The sequence below is a fragment of the Filicampus tigris genome, chromosome 18, assembly GCF_054856515.1.
Source record: "Filicampus tigris isolate MCC_2025a chromosome 18, RoL_Ftig_1.0, whole genome shotgun sequence".
Taxonomy (NCBI): Eukaryota; Metazoa; Chordata; class Actinopteri; order Syngnathiformes; family Syngnathidae; genus Filicampus; species Filicampus tigris.
Genome location: NC_141234.1, coordinates 4,505,855 through 4,529,080, shown reverse-complemented (window position 1 = coordinate 4,529,080; position 23,226 = coordinate 4,505,855). Strand labels below are relative to the sequence as shown.

At 41.4% G+C, this 23,226-nt stretch overlaps 5 protein-coding genes across 6 annotated transcripts; 1 reads left to right on the top strand and 4 right to left on the bottom strand.

The window, feature by feature from the left end:
- The first annotated feature begins 1,582 nt into the window (after nt 1–1,582).
- On the top strand, nt 1,583–3,420 carry gja4 (gap junction protein alpha 4). Its single transcript, XM_086013744.1, has one exon. The coding sequence runs from the start codon at nt 1,583–1,585 to the stop codon at nt 2,666–2,668; it is 1,086 nt and encodes a 361-aa protein (XP_085869870.1). The 3' UTR covers nt 2,669–3,420.
- Nucleotides 3,421–6,716: 3,296 nt separating this feature from the next.
- On the bottom strand, nt 6,717–8,076 carry smim12 (small integral membrane protein 12). Its single transcript, XM_086014244.1, has 2 exons — nt 7,914–8,076; nt 6,717–7,496 (listed from the first exon to the last, which is right to left on the bottom strand). Exon 2 carries the CDS (start codon nt 7,484–7,486, stop codon nt 7,211–7,213), a length of 276 nt encoding a protein of 91 aa, XP_085870370.1. The 5' UTR covers nt 7,487–7,496; nt 7,914–8,076; the 3' UTR covers nt 6,717–7,210.
- A 90-nt stretch (nt 8,077–8,166) lies between these two features.
- On the bottom strand, nt 8,167–12,147 carry pef1 (penta-EF-hand domain containing 1). 2 transcript variants are annotated; one of them, XM_086014241.1, is made up of 6 exons: nt 12,004–12,147; nt 11,619–11,730; nt 9,767–9,986; nt 9,384–9,539; nt 9,174–9,317; nt 8,167–9,099 (listed from the first exon to the last, which is right to left on the bottom strand). In XM_086014241.1, the coding sequence occupies exons 1-6, from the start codon at nt 12,009–12,011 to the stop codon at nt 8,870–8,872; spliced, it is 870 nt and encodes a 289-aa protein (XP_085870367.1). In that variant the 5' UTR covers nt 12,012–12,147; the 3' UTR covers nt 8,167–8,869. The 2 variants fall into 2 exon arrangements, with proteins under 2 accessions (XP_085870367.1, XP_085870368.1); XM_086014242.1 differs by lacking the exons at nt 11,619–11,730; nt 12,004–12,147 and adding an exon at nt 10,382–10,471.
- LOC147132065 (gap junction beta-4 protein-like) lies at nt 11,680–14,172 on the bottom strand. The gene is made up of 3 exons (XM_086014240.1): nt 13,549–14,172; nt 12,475–12,870; nt 11,680–12,381 (listed from the first exon to the last, which is right to left on the bottom strand). Exons 1-3 carry the CDS (start codon nt 13,627–13,629, stop codon nt 11,944–11,946), a joined length of 915 nt encoding a protein of 304 aa, XP_085870366.1. The 5' UTR covers nt 13,630–14,172; the 3' UTR covers nt 11,680–11,943.
- A 142-nt stretch (nt 14,173–14,314) lies between these two features.
- LOC147132064 (gap junction beta-4 protein-like) lies at nt 14,315–17,977 on the bottom strand. Its single transcript, XM_086014243.1, has 3 exons — nt 17,839–17,977; nt 15,902–16,300; nt 14,315–15,810 (listed from the first exon to the last, which is right to left on the bottom strand). The coding sequence occupies exons 2-3, from the start codon at nt 16,289–16,291 to the stop codon at nt 15,358–15,360; spliced, it is 843 nt and encodes a 280-aa protein (XP_085870369.1). The 5' UTR covers nt 16,292–16,300; nt 17,839–17,977; the 3' UTR covers nt 14,315–15,357.
- Nucleotides 17,978–23,226: the final 5,249 nt, after the last annotated feature.

Sequence of the window (23,226 nt, the reverse complement as noted above, 5' to 3'; positions counted from 1 at the left end):
TGAGACGTTCCACGAGAGAGAAAGGTAAAATTTGTTTGAAATGGATTTTGGATTTGGATAAATGTCTTTTTTGTTATATTAATAATGCCTGTGTTCAGTCTTTATGTGGCCTCAATGTGTTTGGCTTCAATTCACATATATTAGTAGTAGGACAATTTTTCATTTGTTATAATTTTTTTTTTTAAAAGACTATATTTTAAAATTGGTCCTTTTAAAAGTAAATAAAATATTCCCATCAGTCATACTACTTTCCTCTCTAACTTGTTATATTTTGAGATTATTCCATTTTACTTGCTGTTATATTTAGAGATGTTTACATGGGTGTTTCTTTTCCAAAAACTATAAAGTTGCTATTATTTCTGGTACTACTCACTTTAATTTACCTTTTTACATACCCTGTTACAATGAGAATTATGGACAATATGTGGGATTTATTTTGCCCCACGTCGATGTGTTCCTTTTTCCAGAAGGGCTGAACTAACAGAAAAACCAAGTAGACTAAATAAGTCAACAAGTGTCACAGTGGTAGCCATGTCCCCCTCACAGGATGTTTACTCAGATGTATGTTGGTGTGTGTGTGTGTAGCTTCCCGACAAACTACTGTGTCATCATTACCATTAAATAACCCCTCCCACGATTCCTCTCGAGTCACGATGCAATTGTAGCAATCATTTTGTATCCAAATGAAGATTCACATTGAATCACTGATTTGTCTTCATCTACATGAATACCGCTGCCGGGAAAGCTTCACTGTGAACCCAAAAAGGATTTGCTACTCTTACCACCATTCATGTTAAACGTCAACGTTAAGCGCAGTATACTTGGTTTTATTTTTTTTTTGTGTGAGTGTGGTGGTCTTGTTTCGAAGCCCATTGTATCAACACTGAGCTCATGGAAGAAGCAATAGCCAAAGCCACTCCCTAGTAAAAGTGCGTGGTGGCATACCATTTGGCAGAGACTTTAATAAACCGACATAATTCCGCACGTATGCATTAGCTGTCTGCTCGTTAAAGCGCCTGGTGCAGAAACCAAATACCAGTTAGGTGTTAAGCGTTGTTGTTTTCAGAAATGCAGATGTAAAAGCAGTGGTGGGTAATTATCGGCTCTTCTAATGACTGGAAGAAAAGCGTACTTGTGAGCCGTTTCCAATTTGAACACAAAGAACTGACTCTTATAAAAAAAAATGGGGCTTTTGTTTTGGGTTGACCTGGCTCATTTGAGCTGCTTAAAAATCTGAACAATCGCATATGAGTTGGTGGAAATTGTGACAATATATGTTTGTGAGCAAGTATGGGATATTGAAAGGCATCAAGCTTGGATGAGACGAGCTATTTGGAAAGTTGGGTTTCACCATAGTTTCGGGTTATAGAAAGAAAAGATACGAGCAAAATACTCATGGTTCCCATTTGGACTTTATTTGGCCTTGAAATCGTTGCAAGTGTGTTCTGACTGCCACTTAACAGTCGTTTGAATATGACTGGGTAATTCCGAACGAGCTAGTGCGCCTACAAGTACCTACTTCTGATTGCTAGTCGTTTTTCACGTTGTTCTTTCCTGGCCCTTGCCCTCAAAGGCGCAGAGGATGTCCAGAGCTGACTGGTCCTTTCTGGAGCACCTGCTGGAGGAGGGCCAGGAGTATTCGACAGGCATCGGCCGCGTCTGGCTCACCGTTCTCTTCCTGTTCCGCATGCTGGTGCTCGGCACAGCGGTCGAGTCCGCCTGGGACGACGAGCAAGCCGACTTCATTTGCAACACGCGGCAACCGGGCTGCACCGCCGTGTGCTACGACAAAGCCTTCCCCATCTCCCACTTTCGCTATTTTGTCCTCCAAGTCATCTTCGTCTCCACGCCGACCATCTTCTACTTTGGATACGTGGCGGTACGGTCAGGGAAGTTTGGAAAAGAGGAGGGCAAGCGAGTGGAAGAAGGCGCCGCGAGTAGGACAGAGGCAGCCACAGAAGGCGATGACAAAAATGTGTCGAAAGGGGGTGCGAGGAAAACAAGCGCGGCCGAGAAGAGTCCACCTGAAGCCCCAAAACTGAAAGGCAAGCTGTTGTGCGCCTACACATTCAGCATCCTTCTAAAAGTTCTCCTTGAGGTTGGCTTCATCCTGGGGCTGTGGTTCCTTTACGACGGCTTCCTGATCGAAGCAAAGTTCGAGTGCGTGGGCTTCCCCTGCCCCCACACGGTGGACTGCTTCGTCTCCCGGCCCACGGAGAAGACCATCTTCACCATCTACACTCAGGCCATCGCCGCCATCTCCCTGTTGCTCAACCTCATCGAGCTCCTTCACCTGCTTCAGCTCGCAATATCCCACCGGCTGAAGAAACGCTACCAAGGCCAAGTGTACCCACCGCCGTCCGAGCAGGTAGCGGCGGCGGCGGCCCGACCGCGGGCCCCGGAGAGCCGAGAAGAGACTCCCAAGGGGTCCCACGCCAGGAGCCTACCGGGGCCGAGTGAGGCTACGGGCTACACCAACCCCTGTGAGAGCTTTGGCGATCTGGCCATCACGGTCAACTGGGAACCTGCCGAGGCGGGAGGCGACGTGCTACCTAGCTATACGAACTGCATGGAGGCGATGAGGACATCGCGCTCAGCCAGGAACCACTACGGACAAAAGACAAACAACAACCACAGGGGAGCTTCGAAACAGAAGCACTATGTCTGACTGAGACTTGAGGAATGCTGTTTTGTGATTTCTTCGAACTTGCTTGCTTGCACATGACACTGGAGTAAAAGAGGCGGCCGATTGGAGCTGAAATAACAGACAAGAGTTGCACTGTGAGCCCGGCGCCTCGGAGGCAGCAGCACACTTCAAACAAACATTGGCCTGATAACGGATCTAATTTGGGGAATGCTCCCCCAAGGCAAGCAAAAACTTTACGGTCACGAGATACTTTCTACTTGCATTGAGTAGCTTGAATATGTTTGTGGGGGGAAAAAAAAAAAAAAACAGCGTTGAAGGCTTTTTAAGAAAGCGGTAGAGTAAATCGGATAAAAATAAACTCATTCCCTTGAGGTCCGCACTGTCATCCCTGGAGCTCCTCTCAGCCCGCGCAACGGAATGTTCTGGACTCTGCTCTGCTCCCAAGAGGATAATGGCACTGCGGATACATGCCTGTACACACGTACTTGTTTCCCCTTTCACCAAGTCACATTTGGCGACTTGGATTAGGGGATCCAAACCACGGGACCGCTGAGGATTCCAAACAGCTCCTAATCCCCAAATTATATCAACAGTACTGAAGCAATGGACCACTGACTCACCCCCTGTTGGGAAAATGCATGAAATGGGGCTGACTGCAAACAAGGCGGACTAAAAGTGGTACAGATGGTGCAAAATCAATGGAATATGTATTTATATCAAATGTTTTATTTATTGTATTGAGTCAAATAAAGGTTAGGATAAACACAAATGAATGCTGTTGATTTGATAACCTCCCTTATATCTCCCGCTACTACAGCTGCACAGGGAGTGACGGCGATCAATTGTGTGTTCGCTGGCACTCTCTTTTCCGACCCTGTTTACACTCATTCTTAACACTTATTTCATGGCTAGCGATTGAGTAAAAAAAACAAGACCTTTGACTTGAGTTGAATTGCACAATAATAGGAAGACCGTCTTCAAAGAGGAACCTTTTTTATGTTCAGGCATTGTCAAAGATTGGCAGATATTGTCCCGCGAAACAATCCAAACAACCTCCCAAAGTTGCCTGTTTCCAAATCTGTTCACGAAAACTTGGCTAGCATTCCTGCGCGGTCCTATTATCTTAGTCCAGGTTGGTGGGTGCATGCGCGCAGCCATCCGCATGGGCACAATCTTGTTATTGTTAATGTGGGTGTTTTCACCAAGCCAAACAGGGAGGTGCTGGCCATTGGGAGGGGGGCATTCAACAGATTGCAGGGGTCGACCCTTGTTGTCATTCGAGCTGCCAAGCAAAAGCCGGCTTGAGCGTTCATTTTCCTGACGAAGAAAAGCGGCAACATTCTTTCGTGTGATTACCGACGATTTACCATCCTCAGTCCCAGGAAATGAGAATCCGTCACACAAATAATAATAATAAGGGTCAGTAATACAGAAATAAATCAATTGAAAAATGAACCCCGGGTGTTGAAATGAAACAAAGGACATTTTGACTACAATTATAGTTAGTTTTGTAAATGTAAAGTAGTTTTAGTTCGTTTTTATTTGCTAAACACATTTTCACATTTATTTCATTTTCCGAACAGAAATTGTTTGTTTGTTAGTTTTCATCCACTATGATAAGCTCGGTCGCTCGCCGTGTGGGAAGATGTGAATGACGGGTCGTCCTTACACTCCCTACACAAACCCGCTTGGGATCGAGTGCCATTGTGACCGTGTTTCCTGAGATTGTTGAAGTCACTGCTGATGCATTTCCTCACTCTGTTGGTAAGCCACAGGTTTGCTGATAACACGAAGAAAGGTTTTACAAAGCCACATATTTGCCATTATTTCACCATGAGCAAATCTTCTAAAGAAAGCCAAGATAATTACCTCAGGAAATATCTGACTTGGTGATGGGACACGGTATGCTGTATGGCTATGAATCAGGCACGTGCAAGATATATAAAAGCGCCTAACGCAAATGGGCTCTGGCATTGGGGTGGCCAGGTTCAAATTTGTTTTACTTTTTATTTGAAAGTAATTCATTGATTGTTGTTCTTTAGGGTTCATTGTTTGTGCTATGTGTCAACACGCCAATTTTCTCTTCTTTCCTGGACTTTGGTACTGACGCACGACCCTCCACGTATCCATAACAATATCCAGTCCAAGCAGCCAGTCCTCAATTTGGGCATTTTGCTCCTCAACAAAAAAGAAACATTGTCCAATCACTAAATTTAGATTCTGGACAGGAAGTAGGTCTGTATCTGTTTCCTCTTCCAGTATTGTTCCCCCGAGGGGACCGGTCTGCTGAGGAACATTCACCCTGATTTTTTTTTTGGGGGGGGGCATTGTTTGACGCTGCCCATCAAAAGCCAAGAGGAGGATTATGTACCGCACACTAATTCAACAACAACAAATATGCAACAATACAACAAACATTCCCTTTTATTTCCATAGAGTTATTTGTGCTGCAAAAATTAGGGTACTTAACGGCTAAAATGTCTCATTATCCAGGTTTATAAATATATAACTTGAGGTTATTCTGTCGTAGCTTCATTTTATAACCTGCGGTATTCTCAAAAAGGCCGTCTGGTATTTCTTTTTGCGCATTTGATTTTCCATCTTTTCGGAGGCTCCAGTTCTTGTTTCGGTGTGTCGCTGTGTTTCTATAGAGGTGAAAGTCTGCGTATTTATAAGGGGATGCCATTCCAGCAAGCAGACAACGCTGTTGTCCGCTCAGGATGTTGGACTGCGCCGCTTTGAAAAGATCATCCAGCATCGGCCATTATCCACCATCATCCAGCAGGAACAATGGACCACCTCCCGACATCCCGCTTATACTTTCCCAGGAGCCTCGGTATTTAGTTCCCACAGCGCTGTCCAGTTTGGAGGACTCGCTCCATTGTTACCTGTCCTCTAATTGTTCCCAGAAGGACGCAGACATACACACTCCCTCTTCCTCTCCATGCGGAGTCTAGCTTCATATCTAACCTTTCTGATAACTTGCATCATTTCACCCTGAAAGTAAGAGGGGGGAGCAAACTTAAGATATCTCATTTCCCATTTCACTTGGCCCGAATCATTTTTATGATACACTGTGAAAAGGTCACAAGCCTCGGAAGAACGCGGGCCTTTTATTATTTAAAAGCTTGCAAGAACAAAATTCTCATTCTGTGCAAGTTTTATTTTAAGAGCCTCCTGAAGTCCATTTATGACAGCGGGCATTAAGGATGCCGAGTGAAGTATCGGCTCCACTTTTGTGGTTCCAGGGAGAAATTGGAAGACGTGATTAAAATAAAATGCAGGCTTGCTTTCATTTGAATGGCAGTTGGCCTAGATATTCATTCCAAAAACGCCTTTCTTCAGTGTTGCCTCTAACGTAGGTTTAGCCCACATGCAAGGCACGGTATGAGGGTTATAATAGATTTAGATGTTTTTATTTTGTTCTGACTTGTACTTTGTTTTGTTAGTTTTAATTAGTTTCAAATTTTTTTATTTTTAATTTTTAGTTTAGTTTCGGTATTAGCTTGAATTTTATTTAATATATGGAGTCGGGTGCAAGAGAATAAAAAAAGGTCTGTAGGTATTGTGTAATAAAGTAAACAATTCTCAAACAACTGTTTGACCTAACTTCTGTATGGATGTACAGCAATACAAAAATAAATATTTCAAAAATGTTTGATATTATTAGTTGACAAAGATGAAAACAAAGGACATCTTCACTATAATAATACAGTACAGTAGTTTTATAAACATAAGATGAAATAAGCATTTTATTTTATTTCATTAACTATATATATATATTTTTTTTCAATTTTAGTTTTAGTGTTTTGTTAGTTTTAGTTAAATATAACAACCTTGCACGGGACACCACGGACTGCTCAATAAAAAAGATGAGGAAAATTCATTAATTTCATCCATCAACACAATTCAATAAAAAGATGCATCATTCTTTATCATACAAGCGGCTGAATTTCTTGAGTTGAATGTGTTGGCTGCTTTCCCATCAGCCCTCCTTCCGTTCACTTTGAAGTCATGTTCATCAACAATAGCCACTAGAGTCTGGGCCAGAATGATTAACTCCCAAGAGTTCAGAGTTGAGCAATTCAAACTTTATTCGACCACCTTTCACATGACACACAGTGGGAAAGGCCCATTGTGTCAAACTTTGTAAAATAAAACTGTTGCTGTTCCACACAATAAGACTAAGCAGCTTAACCTTCATCACAGACCTCCCAAACCGATGGTTGATTCCCAGCATACCATCCAAAACCTCATGATCCACAACATACATTACACAAGAAATTAAAGTCTTTGGTGCCATAATTAAAGAGACTATAACAAAAGAACAGAGCACAAGTAGCACACTGTGTGGACAAAAGTGGAAATAAGGACGTGTGCTCACAATATCTGTTGTCGTTCATCCGAACTGGTGTTTTATGTAATAGTGTGTGTCTGCGTGTGTTCAACAGGTTGATAATTGTTCCACCGAGTACACGATAACATGCACAGAGGCTCATGGGATGGCTGAGAAGATGTTCCCGCCGCCATTGGGATAAATAACGCTGTCTGTACTTGATGGCGTTAGCTCTTCTCAGGCCGGTTCCTGTTCAGAGCTGCTTTTGGCGTGAACTCCAGTTTCTCTTTGAGGCTAAGCACCTGCGTGCCGTCCATCCCGGCTTGTTCCAGCAGTTTCCTCTCCTCCCTCAGTTCAAGAATACTCTTCTCCTCTTCGCGAGGTTTGGGCGTTCCCCTGATGAACCACTCCAGGTGGTAGCCCACCGCTCCCACCACGAAGGCCACGGGGAAGGTGACGTACGGGGCGTAGGTCCGCATGGCTGTCCAAAGTACAGGCCACATGGCTGCACGCCTATTTGGATCCAAAGAAATGGGAGAAATAAAAGCACATTTTAATACGTGTATGTTTCTAACTGATTTCAAATGTTATTATTGTAATAATAGCCTAGTTAATTGTTTCCTGGACTCCGTTTCTTCAGAGGTGACTCCCCCCTTGTGTTACCCTCCCAAAAAATAAGCCTTTCATGATAATTTCCATTTCTTTTTTTTGCACGATTTTATTTTTGGATTATATATCCGCCCAGTAGAACAATGTCAATGGTACGGTTCACGTTATAAAGTGATGAGCATGCAGGTAAAACCCAAAATATTGTCCAATAATTTACACTAGTTACTGGATATGTATGCCGCTGGAATGACAACTATTGCTCATTTGACTATTACCGTAGTTGCTTTAGTCAAAATCATAAAATTATGTCATTTGACTCACCTTTAGCGCTTCACGTTGAGCCGCAGTTCTTGAACGAAACTTCCGTTTACATTTCCCGATTGTCGCTTGATTGGTTGTATAGTCTTGTTCGGTTTAAGCAAGCGGTTGTTGCGCAGTTTTTGCTTGCCTTTAGCACCATCTAGTGGTCAAAATACATAGCCCAAAAAGGGAAACGAACAGTTCAAATTTATGACCTTTAGGTGAAATGAGGGGACTGAAAACGCAATAAAACACTGAAAGAATGAGCTAAATATAAGCTTTATATTATGGAAGTTTATTTATTTTATAAGGATTGTTCAAGTGCCATTTCCACATGTTAATACTCTGTTTTTCAAGGAAATGTCAACATTTAGCAACAACATAATTTTGGCATTTAAACCTCAACATAAAACTCAATGGAATGCAAAATGAGTTGTGTAAAACAGACAGCGGGCGCATTTATTGAAAAAAATATTTTGTTTTGATCAACATTTTTAGAATTATAAGTAATGCAGTGCTATCAAGGTGCAAAAATACATTTCGCGGGTTCTGAGGGCACTATAAAGCCTACAATCACAAAATATTCAGAAGTGACAGGTCATAACTTGTCTTTTTGAGCCATGTAAACAACTTGAGAATCCATATAGAAATCTTTCACTGATCTAAAATACTGCAGTTTAGTAGACAACATGATGGAAGGATAGCTACTATCAAATATATGAGACTATGGGGGTTAATAAACATCTTTTTTTAGTCTTGATATGTGATGATAAAACAAAAATGTAGCACAAATAGAAAACAGAAAGGCACATGTGGTGATAATGCAAGCATTCCTGCTATCTATGAAATACATGATCAATTATGACAAAGTCGTCTCTAGGTTAGGTTTCATGTCCCTATAGCAACAAGTCACAGGATGTACTGGCTGATATGTCAAATGCAAACTTCTATCTGGGGGGGGGGCGGTGGAATTACGTTCACATGAGCCTGGTGACGGCGCCCGAGAGGAAGTCCTCATAGTTAAGCCGGATGTTGCCCATCATGGTGGTGTCTTTCTCCCTAAAGACCTGCGTCATGCTCTGCAGTTGGGTGCACACCTGGATGAAGCGATCCAACTGCATGCCGGGACGCGCGGCATGCACGCTGAAGCGCCGCACCAGCGACTCTGAAAACTGGGGGCTCAGATTGTAGCCCATCTGTGCGAGGGCTAAGGGCGTAGAAGAGATGAGATGCAGTATAATTTTTGGGGGTGATGCGACTTCGAGGTCTGAAGAGGCTTACCTTGGTGTAGCTCTGTACCACTGATAGATCCTGAGCGGTCCCTGTCATATTGCTGAAAAAGTGCCCTCCACCTTTGCATGAAATCCCACAGCGCTGAGAAGCCGAAAAGGTCCATACGACTTGACTTCGTCTTGTCAAACATGTCTAAAAGGAGATTCAAGAATAAATATAGGTGCGTTTTAATTTTGGTCCAGATGACGGTGGACTCACTGATCATCATGAGGCAAGTCTCATCATTAAAACTGGACCAGTTGGAGTTGACAAGCGCCTGCTTGAGCTCCTTCAGGTTGATGAAGCCGCTGTGGTCCGTGTCGACGCTCTGGAACCACTGATACGCCTCTGGGTTGACACCAGGGGGGATGTTCCCTAACGACAGAACAAGGGCCAAAAAAGAAGGATGTGTGGCACATCAAGCTGTACCCTGATGACTTTAATCATAGGCTTCAGTAGGCTGATCCTGCTGCGGGACACAAAGCGAACCTGCCTGTGTGGCACTCATTTCACATCCGTCATTTTACAGCAGGTGATGTGCGGAGGAGAGAACAAAAGAGGAGTTATGAACAAAGGAGCCTGCAAGATGCTCTCAACAGTACCTGAAGGAGGAGTATGGCGATAGGGTGCTCCATGAGGTTGGGCCCCGAAAGCCGCACCCCCTGGCCCGGGTCCGTAGTGAGCCCCTTGTCCTGGGCCATAGTAGCCTCCTGGTGGAACTGCAGCACCGCCGCCGTATGGAGTTGTGGGTGCAGATCCATATGGAGCCCCGGCTCCGCTGTAGGGGGCATTTGGCGCTGGGTGTCCTGCCCCTGGATAGCCCTACAAGAGCGTGCATGACAAAATTCAGGGGAGTAGTAGACCCTAATAGAAAATGGATGGATGAATGGAATTCATCCACTACTATGCTGTGATGAACATACTGTATTATCGATTACAACATTATAGGTGACTCAAGCTCATTGTTCCCTCCATTTCCACCTATTCTACCTTTACAGTTAATTAAACGTGTCTTGTAAGTCTTCGATCGTAGTTTGTCTGACGTGTAGCGAAACTCAATGTAGGTTACCTAAGTAGCCACAACATGCTAACAAGTACATTTGACATTTCATTCAAAGGAATTAACATGGAAGCAACAAAAATGTTAAAGCGTACAGGCAAAAACGTGCTAGGTTTGTTTCACACACACACGACAAAAAAGATAAAATATATAGTACCTTTCCGTAGTGGTAACTCATTTTTTTTTTATTATTTCCTTTTACCAAGAGGTGGGTCCTTCTCGCTTCAAGAGGTGCTGATTGGTTCATTTTACCAAACTGCACCCATTGTCCTCGAATTTGATTGGACAATCAAACCGCACCCATTCTTCTCAATTTTGATTGGACAATGAAGGCAGTTGCGTGCTGACGACATTGTCCCATTTTTTATTATTATTACTATTTATTTATTTTTACAGTAACTGCACTTTCTAAAACCAGTGCATTTCTTTGAATTTTCTTGAATTGTTTTAAGCCATACAGTGCTATTTTTCTGTTGAGTGACGACTTGGACGTCATTCCAAATGACTCATTTCTCTCGTGACGTACACGCCGATACTCCGGCACAAAGACGCCAATGATACTGTCTGTAGAGTCTATAGACAGATAATTATAATATTGCTAAGATCCGTTGTGATTTATGGCACCGGTGTAACTAGGATATTATAAGAGAGAGCATACTTTTGTTATTGTTTGCTGAATGTTTTAAAAAAGAAGTAAGAAAAAAAAATGACAATTCAAATATTACAAGTCTGAAAGTCTGGTTTATAGCTCGCACAATAAATGTATACAGCATACAGTTAGCTACAATTGATTATTTTACATTCATAATTCAATGTAAACAGTTTCCATGTTAATTTAATCAAATTTGTATGACCATGTCTCCCACTCCGTATGAAAAATAAGTATTTTCTCCATATGTAATAACATAAAATAACAGAAAAAAAACAGCCCCACCGAACAGAAGACGTTAGTAGCGGCAAACATGTAAAATATCACGCAAAAATCCACAGAAAAAGTACTTGGTGCGTGGATATTTTTCATTGGACAGTAGGGGGCAGTACAATATTGTCCACATTTGTCAGTGGTTGCACAGCTGCCTCACAGTTCAGAGGTGGTGAGTTCTTACATGGAGTGTCGCCTGTCTTTGTGGCAAGGGCGGAGCTATGGGTGGGCCCCAGGCCCACCCAGATTGACAGACTGCCCACCCAGTGAGATTCATGAAAAAATATATACTTTCTAATTTTTTTGTAAATTATTATGAAATTATTTTCAAATTTGTGTTTCATTGTGTTTTTTTTATTGTATTGAATACTAAGAATAGCATAATTGTAGTTGTCTAAGGAGGATTTTATTTGAATATACAATGTGTCGGGATAGGAGGATTGTGCTCAGTGAGAGAAATATTCAGGCCCACCCTGATTTTTCCAGGCCCGCCCTTTAGTCGTGTTCTGCCTCCGACCCTGCTTTGTGGGGTTTGCATTTTCTCCCGTTGCTTGCTTTGGGGTTCTCCCGGAACTGCGGTTTTCCTGAAACAAACGCATGTTAGGTTAACTGAAGATTCAAAATTGTCGGTGTTACAGATATCTACAACTTCACTAGTTAACAAAAAAAACCAACTATGATTTGAAGTGAATGTTATGTGTGCTGCAATGATTTCTTCATTTTAACAGAAAAATGTCAGAGACTAGGAATGCTTTTAAAATGTTGCTGTGTTGGAAGAAAAGATAAGAAAACATTTGTTAGTCCCACACTGGAAAAGGTTGCAAAAAAAAAAAAAGATGTTTTCCTTTGAGTGCTACCTTTCCATTTTTACATAGACGGTGCTTTTCCTCAACAATCACACTGAATTCCCGAATGGAGGCGGTGGGATCCACTCTGATGAATCTTTGGCAACGGAACTCTGACTGGGATAGAACCTTCCTGTTGAAGGTCCAGACACGATGGCAGATTGAGCAAATAATCTCGCAGATGCAAATGAAGATGGAGACGGCTGAGGAGACCGCCATAAATATGGTGAAGATTTTTTTTTCAGTAGGCCGTTCAATGTAACAATCCACCGTGTTGGGGCAGGGCTCCAGAGAACACTTGGACACTCGGGGCAGGTCAAATCTGTTGCAAATGTGGTGGAGAACATGGAGGAAGGCCGCATCAATTGCTGCCTTCAAAATTAGGCTGACCTAATCAACACAAGGAGACATTTTTTAATTCCGTGTATCTTGTTTGGAAATGGTGAAAGATAAAGATAAAAGCTCTCCATCGCCCATCCTTACCAAGTAGGTCCACCACAGACCATTACGTTTCTTAGGGTTGAGGTGTAGATGAGCTCCCTTGTGTAAGGTGGCGTTTGCCTGGTCTTTCTTACTGTGATATCCTTTGGGAAATGACACCATCAGGGAGGGACATGAGACAAAGATGAGCTGCAAAGCCCACAGGCGGATGTGCGAGATGGGGAAGATGGCGTCGTAGCAAACGTTTGTGCAGCCGGTCTGGGTGGTGTTGCACACAAAGCCCGTGGTCTCGTCGCACCACACTTGCTGCGCCACCAACACGAGCACCAGCAACCGGAAGATGAAGACTAAGTTGAGCCAGGTGCGTCCGAAAGCTGTGGAGTATTTGGTGACCCCGCTGAATAATAATGCCAGTGCAAACCAATTCATAGTTGTTGCCTTTGGGAGTAGAAGGGGGGGGGGGGGGGGGGGGATAAGGAAGGATGTCAACAGATCAGGTGATGTTGGTGAGTTTTCTCAAATATTCTCTGATGGTTCTCACACTTTTCTCATCAATTAGCACCTAAAAAAATATGTAGCTCTCCAAGGTGAAATTAATCAAAAAAATCAGACTGAGGTTTAATTCTAATCTAAAAAGTAGAGTTAAAATAAGAAACGGTAACATTTGAACATTAGCACTGTGATTAAATACAGTAACATTAAAAATAAAAACACTGTGTATAATGATTCAATTAAAACTGCTGGTGAAATAACAATTGTAACAAAATACATAATCAAAACAAACAGTTTCAATTTTTCAAGTAGTTGCTTTATGGAGTAATTAGTTCAACGAGTAGTAAACTGTCCTTTAAGGACTAACAGAATAATATATTTCTTCATGACAAATGTGATACGCTGTTCCCCCTTTCTTAAAGAAAGTTTACAAAAAAACATTTATTATGAGATGTGCCCTTACAGTGCCCTTATATTCTACAAAATAGTTTGGAAAACATTTGGAGTCTTCAACTACATAAACCTGAATTGCACAATGTTCAATACTGAGAGGAATACAAAGTGGCTGTCGAGTAAATTAGAATTATGATCATAACAGTGGCAAGATGAAAATGGAGATCTTACCGTGTGCCAGAGTCGTTGACAGTAAACTGAATTTGAAACAAGTTCTATATTTTTCCATCCATGAAGGTCACCGCATGACATTTCCTTGTCACAATTTTCCGTTGATTAATCACATGATCACAGTGTGGCTGCATTTACTGACTGACGTCTGCAATTTCTTTAACGTGACAATGATGATCTTGGATCTTTCTTATCATGAACGCACGAATGCAATGGAGAATCTGTGAATGTTTATATATTTCATATTTACATTTCATGTCTGTTTTTATATTGTGTGGCTGTTCTTCCGCACAGGTTTACTTTCTTTTTCTCTGGCGTGTTTTGCTTCATTCCTTTGCTCTGTCTTGCACCCTGGCATGTGAACCCGTGCATTTGAATATGAAACTATGACACATGGACAAAACTGTTATGATATGACATCAAAGGAGAAAAACAAATGTGGTACGCCTAACTTTCATACTTTGTTTCCAAATGTTCCAAATTTCAGAAGCTATAGTGTTCCTTTCCTTGTATTTTCCGAACTAAAATAAGATGTTGTTGCCACTGAAAACTGAAATATTTGAAAATTCCGTTCTAGTACATGCTATTGACTATCACTCTTGGATTGTGTAAGATTTTGGGGGGAATCACCTGCATGGACTGAAACTATGCTGGAAATCGTTCATTTAACATATACATTTTTTTAATTTTGGTCTGCAATAAACTGTTATTTTCCCCCCTCCTTTGTTAAAGTAAAAAAAAAAAAAAAAATCATTATGTACAGATGTTCCTTTACCATGATGTTTATTTTCATCACATTAGCTTTACATTCATTCTCTCAGTGGAATCTGGATATCAATATGTTTTTGCATGCACAATGTTGAAAAAATAAAAAGGAGTAAAAAGTATGATTGTCCAGTACAGTACTGTGGTAAGATTATATGCTACGAAGTTTGGAACAGAATTAACACTCGCACAAAGATCGCAGCGTCCACACGGACCTTTGCTTGAGGGAGATTTTCCCGATGGAGCGAAAATGAAATTACAAGAGGTACGGGCCGTTTCCTCTGAGCCCCTGTGACCATGCTGAAGTGTCCTTGAGCAACATACTGAGCCCCCGGTTGCATAATTAGACTGAGTTAAAGTGCTGTGAGTGCCTTGGAGGTGGAAAAGCGCTGCAAGTGAAAGCCCATTTACCCATTTGGCCTGCGTACTTACTGCATTAACAAAGACGGTCAACACAAAAGGAGGCGAGTGGTACAAAACAAAAAAAGTTTAAATATGTAACTTTCTGGAGCATCTTTGCTGAATACAAAATACAGACGTTATAGTCGTAGCCAAACAATAATGAATAAAAAGTGAAAGACAGCACTGACTTTCACTTTGACTTGATGTGCGGAAATGTAACATGCATTTTCTTTTATTTGACATGCCGGTACGCTTTCCTTCGAGATTGACATTGATATTACTTAAAGACAGAGTGTGAGACCATCAGCATATTTTACATGAAGTATTATCTTACCCACGTTGAACTTCAAAGAGCAGCTTGGTACAATTTATGCAATATTATGACAAGGGTGGACTCATTGGTGACCCCGTGAGGAATGGATGAGTGTAGTTTTTCTGTCTTTTTTGATCAATGCGTTGTACTATATGAAGGAGTATTGAATAGGGTCAATGTCTCATGTCGCTTGTGTTATGTACTTACATGCACGGATGCAGCCTTCGGGCAGAAAGTCATTATATTAATTTACAGGTCATCAGTGAATCGATGACTATCTCTTCGCTTCGGAGCAGCTGCCGTCGACAGTCTGAGGGATTGTTAGCTCCTTAAATGTTCCCCACCTTGCCATTTTCACGCTGTGAATCATTTCTCGGTTCTTTCTCTGCTTCCTCAGGCGGCACGATGTTGAGGTTGTTGTTGGAGACGGTGGGATCCACTCGGTTCCGCGTCTCGAACTCTGACCTGGGTGGCGCCAGCGGCTTATTTTCGCTATGTACCTTCCTCTCGGTCACATTCTTCCTCCTTTTGTGTTTCAGGATGCGCTTGGAGATGAAGTAGATGATTTCGCAGATGCACATTATAATGCAGATCACCGAGGAGACCACCATGAAGAGGGTGAAGATTTTTTTCTCGGTAGGCCGGGAAATGAAGCAGTCCACCGTGTTGGGGCAGGGCTCCAGAGAACACTTGGACACCCGGGGCATGTCGAAGCCGTTATAAATGTAGTGGAGGATGTACAGGAAGCCAGTATCAAAGCTCGCCTTGAAAATCAGGCTGACCTAATGGAAAATAAGGAGACACGTTTCGTGCCATCTGTTTTCACACTACAATCAGACCATGATATAAAACCGTTCCATCGCCCGTCCTTACCAGGTAGGTCCACCACAATCCTCCGCGTTTCTTCCCAGGGTTGGCGTATCTATGAGCTCCCTTGTGTGAGGTGGCGTACTCCAGGTCTTTCTTCTCGCGATATTTCACATGACACGTCACCATCAAGGAGGGACACGTGACAAAGATGAGTTGCAGGGCCCACAGGCGGATGTGAGAGATGGGGAAGATGGCGTCGTAGCAAACGGTGGTGCAGCCGGGCTGGGCCGTGTTGCACACGAAGTCCTTGCTCTCGTCGCCCCACACCCGCTGAGCGGCCACCACGAACACCAACACCCGGAAGACGAAGACTATGGAGAGCCAGACGCGGCCGAACGCAGTGGAGTATTTGTTGACCCCGATCAGGAGGGCCTCCAATGTAGACCAGTTCATGGCTGCCGCCTTCGTCAGCAGACGTCAGCAGATCGGGTGAAGGAAGTTGTCGATGGGTGATTGGAAAAAACAGAATTAGGGGTTTATGGTTACGGTTAGGGTTAACCCTAACCCTGAAAGACTATTTTATAAATCATCTTGAGCACCAACAAGCTCAAATTTCACCCAAAATGGTCTATTTGTGCCATTTAAGGTGCTCTTTTTTTGCATTCCAATCGAAGGACCTACAGTATATTTATTTCCTGGATTATCTAGTGGTTTTACATTCTAAAAACAGTTGGTTAAAAAATAATAACATTTTGGGTCAAAAATGGACCAATGCACCACTTGGGTCAATTTGACCCAACTTTTTTGGTTGTTTTTGCAGAAAACAATCCTAAAAAGGGCTGCTTTGTACAATGCAAAAAAGTGGGTCAAATTGACCCAATTTGTGTATCGCTCCATTTTTGACCCAAAATTGTGTTATTTTTAACCCAACTGTTTTTACAGTGTACTCTAGTGGCAGCTGTGTCGTGATGGCCTTAATTGCTCATAAATTGACGGCTCGCCCGTGCGTCGACATACACTGATACTTTGGCACCGTCCCAATCGACTCTCGCTTATCCAGATATTTTGTTGCACGTTTCAACGTTGATGTGTAAGGATTCATGCGTGAGAAAACCAAACTATGCTAGTTTGAACCACACTGGATTTGCATCGTATTTGCATTTGCTTTTCGGCTACCATTGAAAAGCATGCACATGGAATGTCTTGTAAGTGAGATATATGTATTTATTAACTTTAAAAAATCGTTTTGTGATGGGGTTCAAGCACCTGCTGTCGGTTGTCGGACTTTTGCATACCGTAAGGTTTTTGATACTTGATAAACAAATTGATTCAGCAACACACGAACATCCGAGGAGAAAAATTTTAATATTGCTTTGAATTTTCAAAGGCACTCTAAGCTATTACATAAAATGAGCGTACACACCACAATGATTGTTCAGTGACCTGCCGTACTGGTCGAGCAAGTTTCTTTTCTATTCATCACCAAGATCATGTTGCCTCTGACATAACACGGCAGATTAAGAAGGTGCGGCTGCACATCCACTTTGCCAGACTTTTTTTTTTTTTGAATGGCGAGAGCAAGAACTTGGACTGAAAAAAATCTGCCTAAAAATATGATAGAAATATAGATTTTTTATTATTTATTGATTTCTTATTATGTATTACGGGATTTTTTTTTTCCCCTCAAGAAACAAGTAACCTCAGGGTATGGTTTTGGTTAACAAGTCTGAATAAGAACAACTGTCATAGTACTTTATTTGTTGTTTGTATAAAACTAATATACATTTAAAAAAAAAAAACAGTATTTGCATCATTTGCATCTAATGATCAATAGAGGGAGAACAAAAAGTGCCAGGCAATTCAATGTCACACATTTTTTTTGTGATAACAGTTGATTCTAAATATGGTGTAAAGTATTTTAACTGACTAAGCATACGAGAAACAGACATTGTAAATTCCTGAACGCGTCAAGGATCTCTCAACACAAACATGACCCTTACCTTATGTGACGCCTGGAGAATGAGACGTACTTCACAACGACAGACTTCAGGTTGCTTTTAAAGGCTCGACTCCAGCTTGATGATGATGTCATGGGTGGAACTTCAACCTCCGATATTTTTTGTGTACAGTATATCTAGTACAGGGATTGTCAACATAGGGTGATTTAAAAGAGTAAAAATAAATAGTAGTTTGTTTCTTGTGTTTTTTTTTTTTTTTTTTTAACATAAAAACATCACTGTGATAGGCAGACACTCGGTCGAACGAATACTGGTACCGCAGTAGTTAAAAGTGAAACTACACAACAACTTGCCTTTCGCATTTACTTCATACGTATGTTGTAAAATGTATTTGTTTATGTTTAAAAGGCTTGTACTCATTCAGCGAAGACCCATGGGTACTTTTGATAGTGCTGTATTGTACATTTTATATTAATTATCCACTTGTTATTCTATATTCAACACAGTGTTCAATCATGAATCAATCACAAAAATAATGTTTTTTCCCTCCCGTTTCGAGTGATTTAATGAACCACAAGGGGTTTAGGCATGGCAACAATACGTGACTTGATAGGAAAAATAATCTGAGCAATTATTTTTGGTCTAAGTTACTGTGTTTCATAAATGTATCATTTCAGTAGTAAAACTTTTATGTTGAAGTACACCCATCCATTTCGTTTAGCACAGTACCACCGGAAAAGAAATGTGAAGAGATAAAAATGTATTTGACTGTAAATGCCACTGCCGAAAGTATCTTACAAAGTTTATTATCATAAACTGAGAGGTTGGTCAGTTTAGCCCTCGGGAGTCATAAAATCTTTACTCAAAGGCATACCACTTTATCACGTACAATAAAATTAGAAGTTATACTTGAACCGTACTGAAATTTGTTCAAATTATGCAGTGCAGAGGACTTTTAAAAGAACAATTAAATCACCTTCAAGAATCACATCAACAGTATGTTCATTTGTGATTTGCTTGCATTTGTTGTAAGTAAGCACAAACATGTAAAATTTGCTTTATGTACCTTGACAATTCCCTTATGATGTTTCTCATTCGTGCCTACCTTTCTTGCGCTGTTTTGATTTTGTTCCTTTGTGGTGTCGGTTGAACTACAGACACAGTCACTGGAACCGACAACAGTCCCACCAATACAAGGAAGTGAGAAACAATGGCATAATACCTTTTCTAAAGTACCTGCAAGTAAATAGGAGATGTACTCATGAAATAGGACAATCTTGTACTTGTATGATAACAGATGGGAATGAGGATACAACACAGGATGGTTGAAATTGTATTTAAGGCGTGATTACTTTTATTTATAAGTGGAGTCACAAAGCAAGACTTGCCACATTGTTACCGTGCATAATTTTGCTGCATAATGTTTTATAGGATTTTACACTTAGAAGTCAGGAAGAAATTCAGCTGCAGAAATTTATACCAACCGATGGCCTCTAGAGGCTGCTAATGTTCCATTCTTGGCCATTATGCGTTCCACAGCAAGAAGGAAAAGAAATGTCCAGAGCAAAAGAAAAAAAAAATGATGCTCTTAATAAGCAGCTGGATCATCAGTAATATGAAAAATCCATTGAGTGGCTGCTGATAGAGAAACTGAATCTTTTGACAGGGTCTAATTGTAAGGTTCCACAAATTCAAGACTTTAAATTTGGTTAAAATGGAGTTAGTCTACTCTCAAAAGAAAGAATAAATTTAAGAGTCTTTCTCTTTTTTGATGCTACCCTCGTGAATAAATCTTAAGCATAATGCCCTTGATCAAAATCGCCTGTCATGTTTCCTGTCCTCATCATGGGTGTAAGGCATAATATCGGTGCTAACGACACACAGAGGCTAGTCGTACACGTAAGTCTACTTCGTTCTGTCTGCAGAGCAAACATACAGTAAATAAATACTGACAATCTTGTGCACCCGCTCCACATACAGGGAAAGAACTCAAAGATGGCAGGTGAAACAATGGCACCTGTATGATTATAAAACAAGATCTTGAAAAGTAAAAGCAATTAGGATTAAGCGCTATAGCAGGGGTCTTCAATCCTATTCCTCGAGGCCCGGCTTCCTGGATGTTTTCCATCTCTCCCTGCTGCAACACACCTGATTCTAATAATCATAATAGTTATCCCGCTTCTGCAGACCTCGCTGATTTTCTGATTGTTTGAACCAGGAAAACTGGTCCTTGAGGAACAGCATCGAAGACCCTTGCCCGATAGGGACCTTTCCTTGCTACAAATAAGCAAGTAAGTACAATATATTTCATATCCAAGGCTAACTTATGAGGCAAAGCTTTGCAGAGAGCCCTTTTGGTAGGTGCATTGGACTGACGTTTAAAGTAGTGGGACCATAATACACAGCTAATTTTATTTAGGGGTTGAATGTTATGGGTACTTGTCTGAAATGAGCAAGTGAAGTTAAGAGTATGTCCAATCCTGAAGGTTTATGATTGCCAAGGAAACATGACATCTTTTTTTTTTGTGTGTATCTCTGTATTTTGGGGAAGGAGAAAGTACTAAAAATGTGTCATTCGTAAAAAGGGACTGGGGTGGCCGCACGCGTGTTATGGTGACTTTAAGTCAGGCTCCATTCAAGCATGGACCACCACTGCTACTGATGATGCAACCCAGTTGCAGAAAGTAAAACGGAGATAAGCGGGAGACTTGGGATTGAACCCTGCTGGACACCCCACAACAGGGGAAATTAGTTTGACTCACTTCATCAATTGAAACCGTGAAGCATCTGTTAAGATATGCAAACCAATCAAGAACGGCGTCCGACCTGCCCTACGAAAACTCTGTTCAATTCTGTTGATCTACATCTCCTAGATGGCTAAAATGTCCGTTGATGTAGGAAGTGTAATAATTAATCACAATGATTTGTTTTGTTGTGTGTGTGAGTTACAACATTGAAAAAGAAAACGACAGACAAATAAAAAGCTAGTTGTGCTTATGTAGCCTACCAATAGGTTAAGACAAGCTGTTTTAAATGAAAGCAAATTTGTATGGAAAGTGAACGGTCGCACTGAATCTCAAACATTGTTTTTAATTTGTGTGCTCACGCCAAATCTCCACACAAAAGCGTGACCGTCAAGGCACTCTCCACTGTCTTCCTCACCATCACTCAATCTTCCGATCACACCTGTCACCCCAATTGCTGGACACCGGCACCGCTACTGTCACCCTCATCAGAGCCGGTGGCATGGAGCTAGCCACTTTCTGCCGTTGTTGTGACAAAGTCACGTCTTCACACCGCCACTTTGGATGATGTCTGCGTGTCCCCCTCGAGAAGGTCAGTGCCTTCCCTCGGCCTCTGTTTCGATTCCACGGTATACTGGTCTGTTTGTCAAACGATTTATAGTGTTAATTAGTTGTCTGAATCAATTTGCGCACGCACCATTGAATTTTGGTATCAATCAATTAGAATAAACACATTTATTTTTTTGTGTTAAGTATTAACAACTGCACCTTTTCCAAATGGAATTCTGGCTTTGGAAGCTGCCGTCATAAAATGGATATATGAATGGGTGAAGAGTGCATTGTGTCATTCTGAAAGGTTTTATATTCTTATCTTTTTTGCTGATGCTAATTAGCTACATGATCACTTTGAATCTTAATAGAGTGAAATTCACATTTGATCTGAAAAAAAAACTGTTTTAATAGAAAGCATGATGAGTTATAAAGTGCCTCCCAAAAAAAATCCAAGTTGTAATGAACTAAGGTTATCCTCTAAATAGGTTTAACGGGACTTTAATTGAAGCTCTGTGATGGATAATGCCTTTGTGGCTTGTTGCTCTCCAAGGGTGGACATTTTGTGAATAGATTACTTTGCTATTTGGAACATATTCCATTCAGCCAAGCCAAGTTTAACCTCAACAGACTCCTGCTTTTTGTTGGAAACATTTATCTATTTCTTGTGCACAGCACATACAGGCAAGTTTACATCTATGGTTCTGCTGTATGTGCCCATAGAAAAGATTACAAAGGTTACAGGCTTATAGGTTATGGCTAACGCTAACCCTTACCCTAATTAGCGACAACCCTCATCGAATGCTTGTTTTTAAGAAGCGCTTTGTTATGGGAAGCTTGAAATAGCCACCTTTCAGAACGTGACACATCTCTGCAAGCTTTGATACTGTGGCGTCTTTGGCAGCTAATATGTGACACAAATACACTTTGACAAATAAAGTCAGCTTTTCGACAACAGTTGGCCTAGAAATGCTCGGCCTCACTCTTAACACAGATGTGAGTTGACAAAAGGAAAAACTGCTGCTTTAATTTGAGTGTGTTTTAGCTAGAAATGAGTCAGAACACATTTTGCAAACTGAGACGTTTCACTTTTTGAGAAACCTTTGCAAGAAATTAGAATAAATAAAACTCGCCTGCCTGCTTCTTTGTTAGCTTGTATCTTTTTAGTCCCTTTGTGTTTTGTGATTGTGTTTGGCTCCAAATGACTCAGCAAGTCACCATATGTGCACTAAAGTGTCATTAAAAGAACATTGCCGGAGCGAGTAACGAGGGATTGGAGCTTTCGACAAAGTTTGGAATAACCAAGTTGTCAAGCTAACGAGAGGTACTCATATGAATCCCGCGAACAAAATCCTTGAAATGAACAGATTGGGTTGTTTTAGACAATAACACCAATCAAAAAGGATTCTGTCGGTTTTAAATCAAATTTGTTTTACATTTTTGGGTGCCGATTGAACTAAACAGCTTGTGGCGAAATGACTTAAGCTCCTACACATGGTGGCGTGTCTTCTTCAACAAAATTGCCGAAACCACTAAAAGAGACACCTGTTCCGTCTGTGGTAGATCAAAACAATGCGGTAGTTTATGTTTTCCCGAGCGGTAGCTTGTTTAATTGTCACTAATCCAAAGGAATCTGTTGAACGGAACATACACTGAATGATTTTGGGAATGTTGCTTTTCAATTTCAACTCACATACAACACACCTGGTTACACAATAGATGATATCAAAAATATTCACCGTAGTACGATTTTGAGACATTTGACCGGCTTGAAACATAATGGTTTCAAGTATTCTGTCTTTTAAGGCTGTACTCTTCTCGGCCAGCAAGATAATGTTTGTCTAATGCAACAGATACAGTCAATGACTAAGGGTGCTCACCATCAGATATATTGCACAAACCGGAGCACTTTATCAACCATATCAGCAAAGTTCATATCGATCGTCTGCGTCGGGCTGGTCGAGGTCACTGACCGTCTTTAGGCGATGCTTAAGTGAAATAATATAAAACACCATTTTATGTGCTGGGGAGAAAAGTTGTCATGTATCTTCAGAAATCGAGTAATTTCATTATCCAGTAGTCGGGGTGGAGGTGATTGAAGTTTGCGTTTGCAACGTTACGCGCCTTTTTCATCATG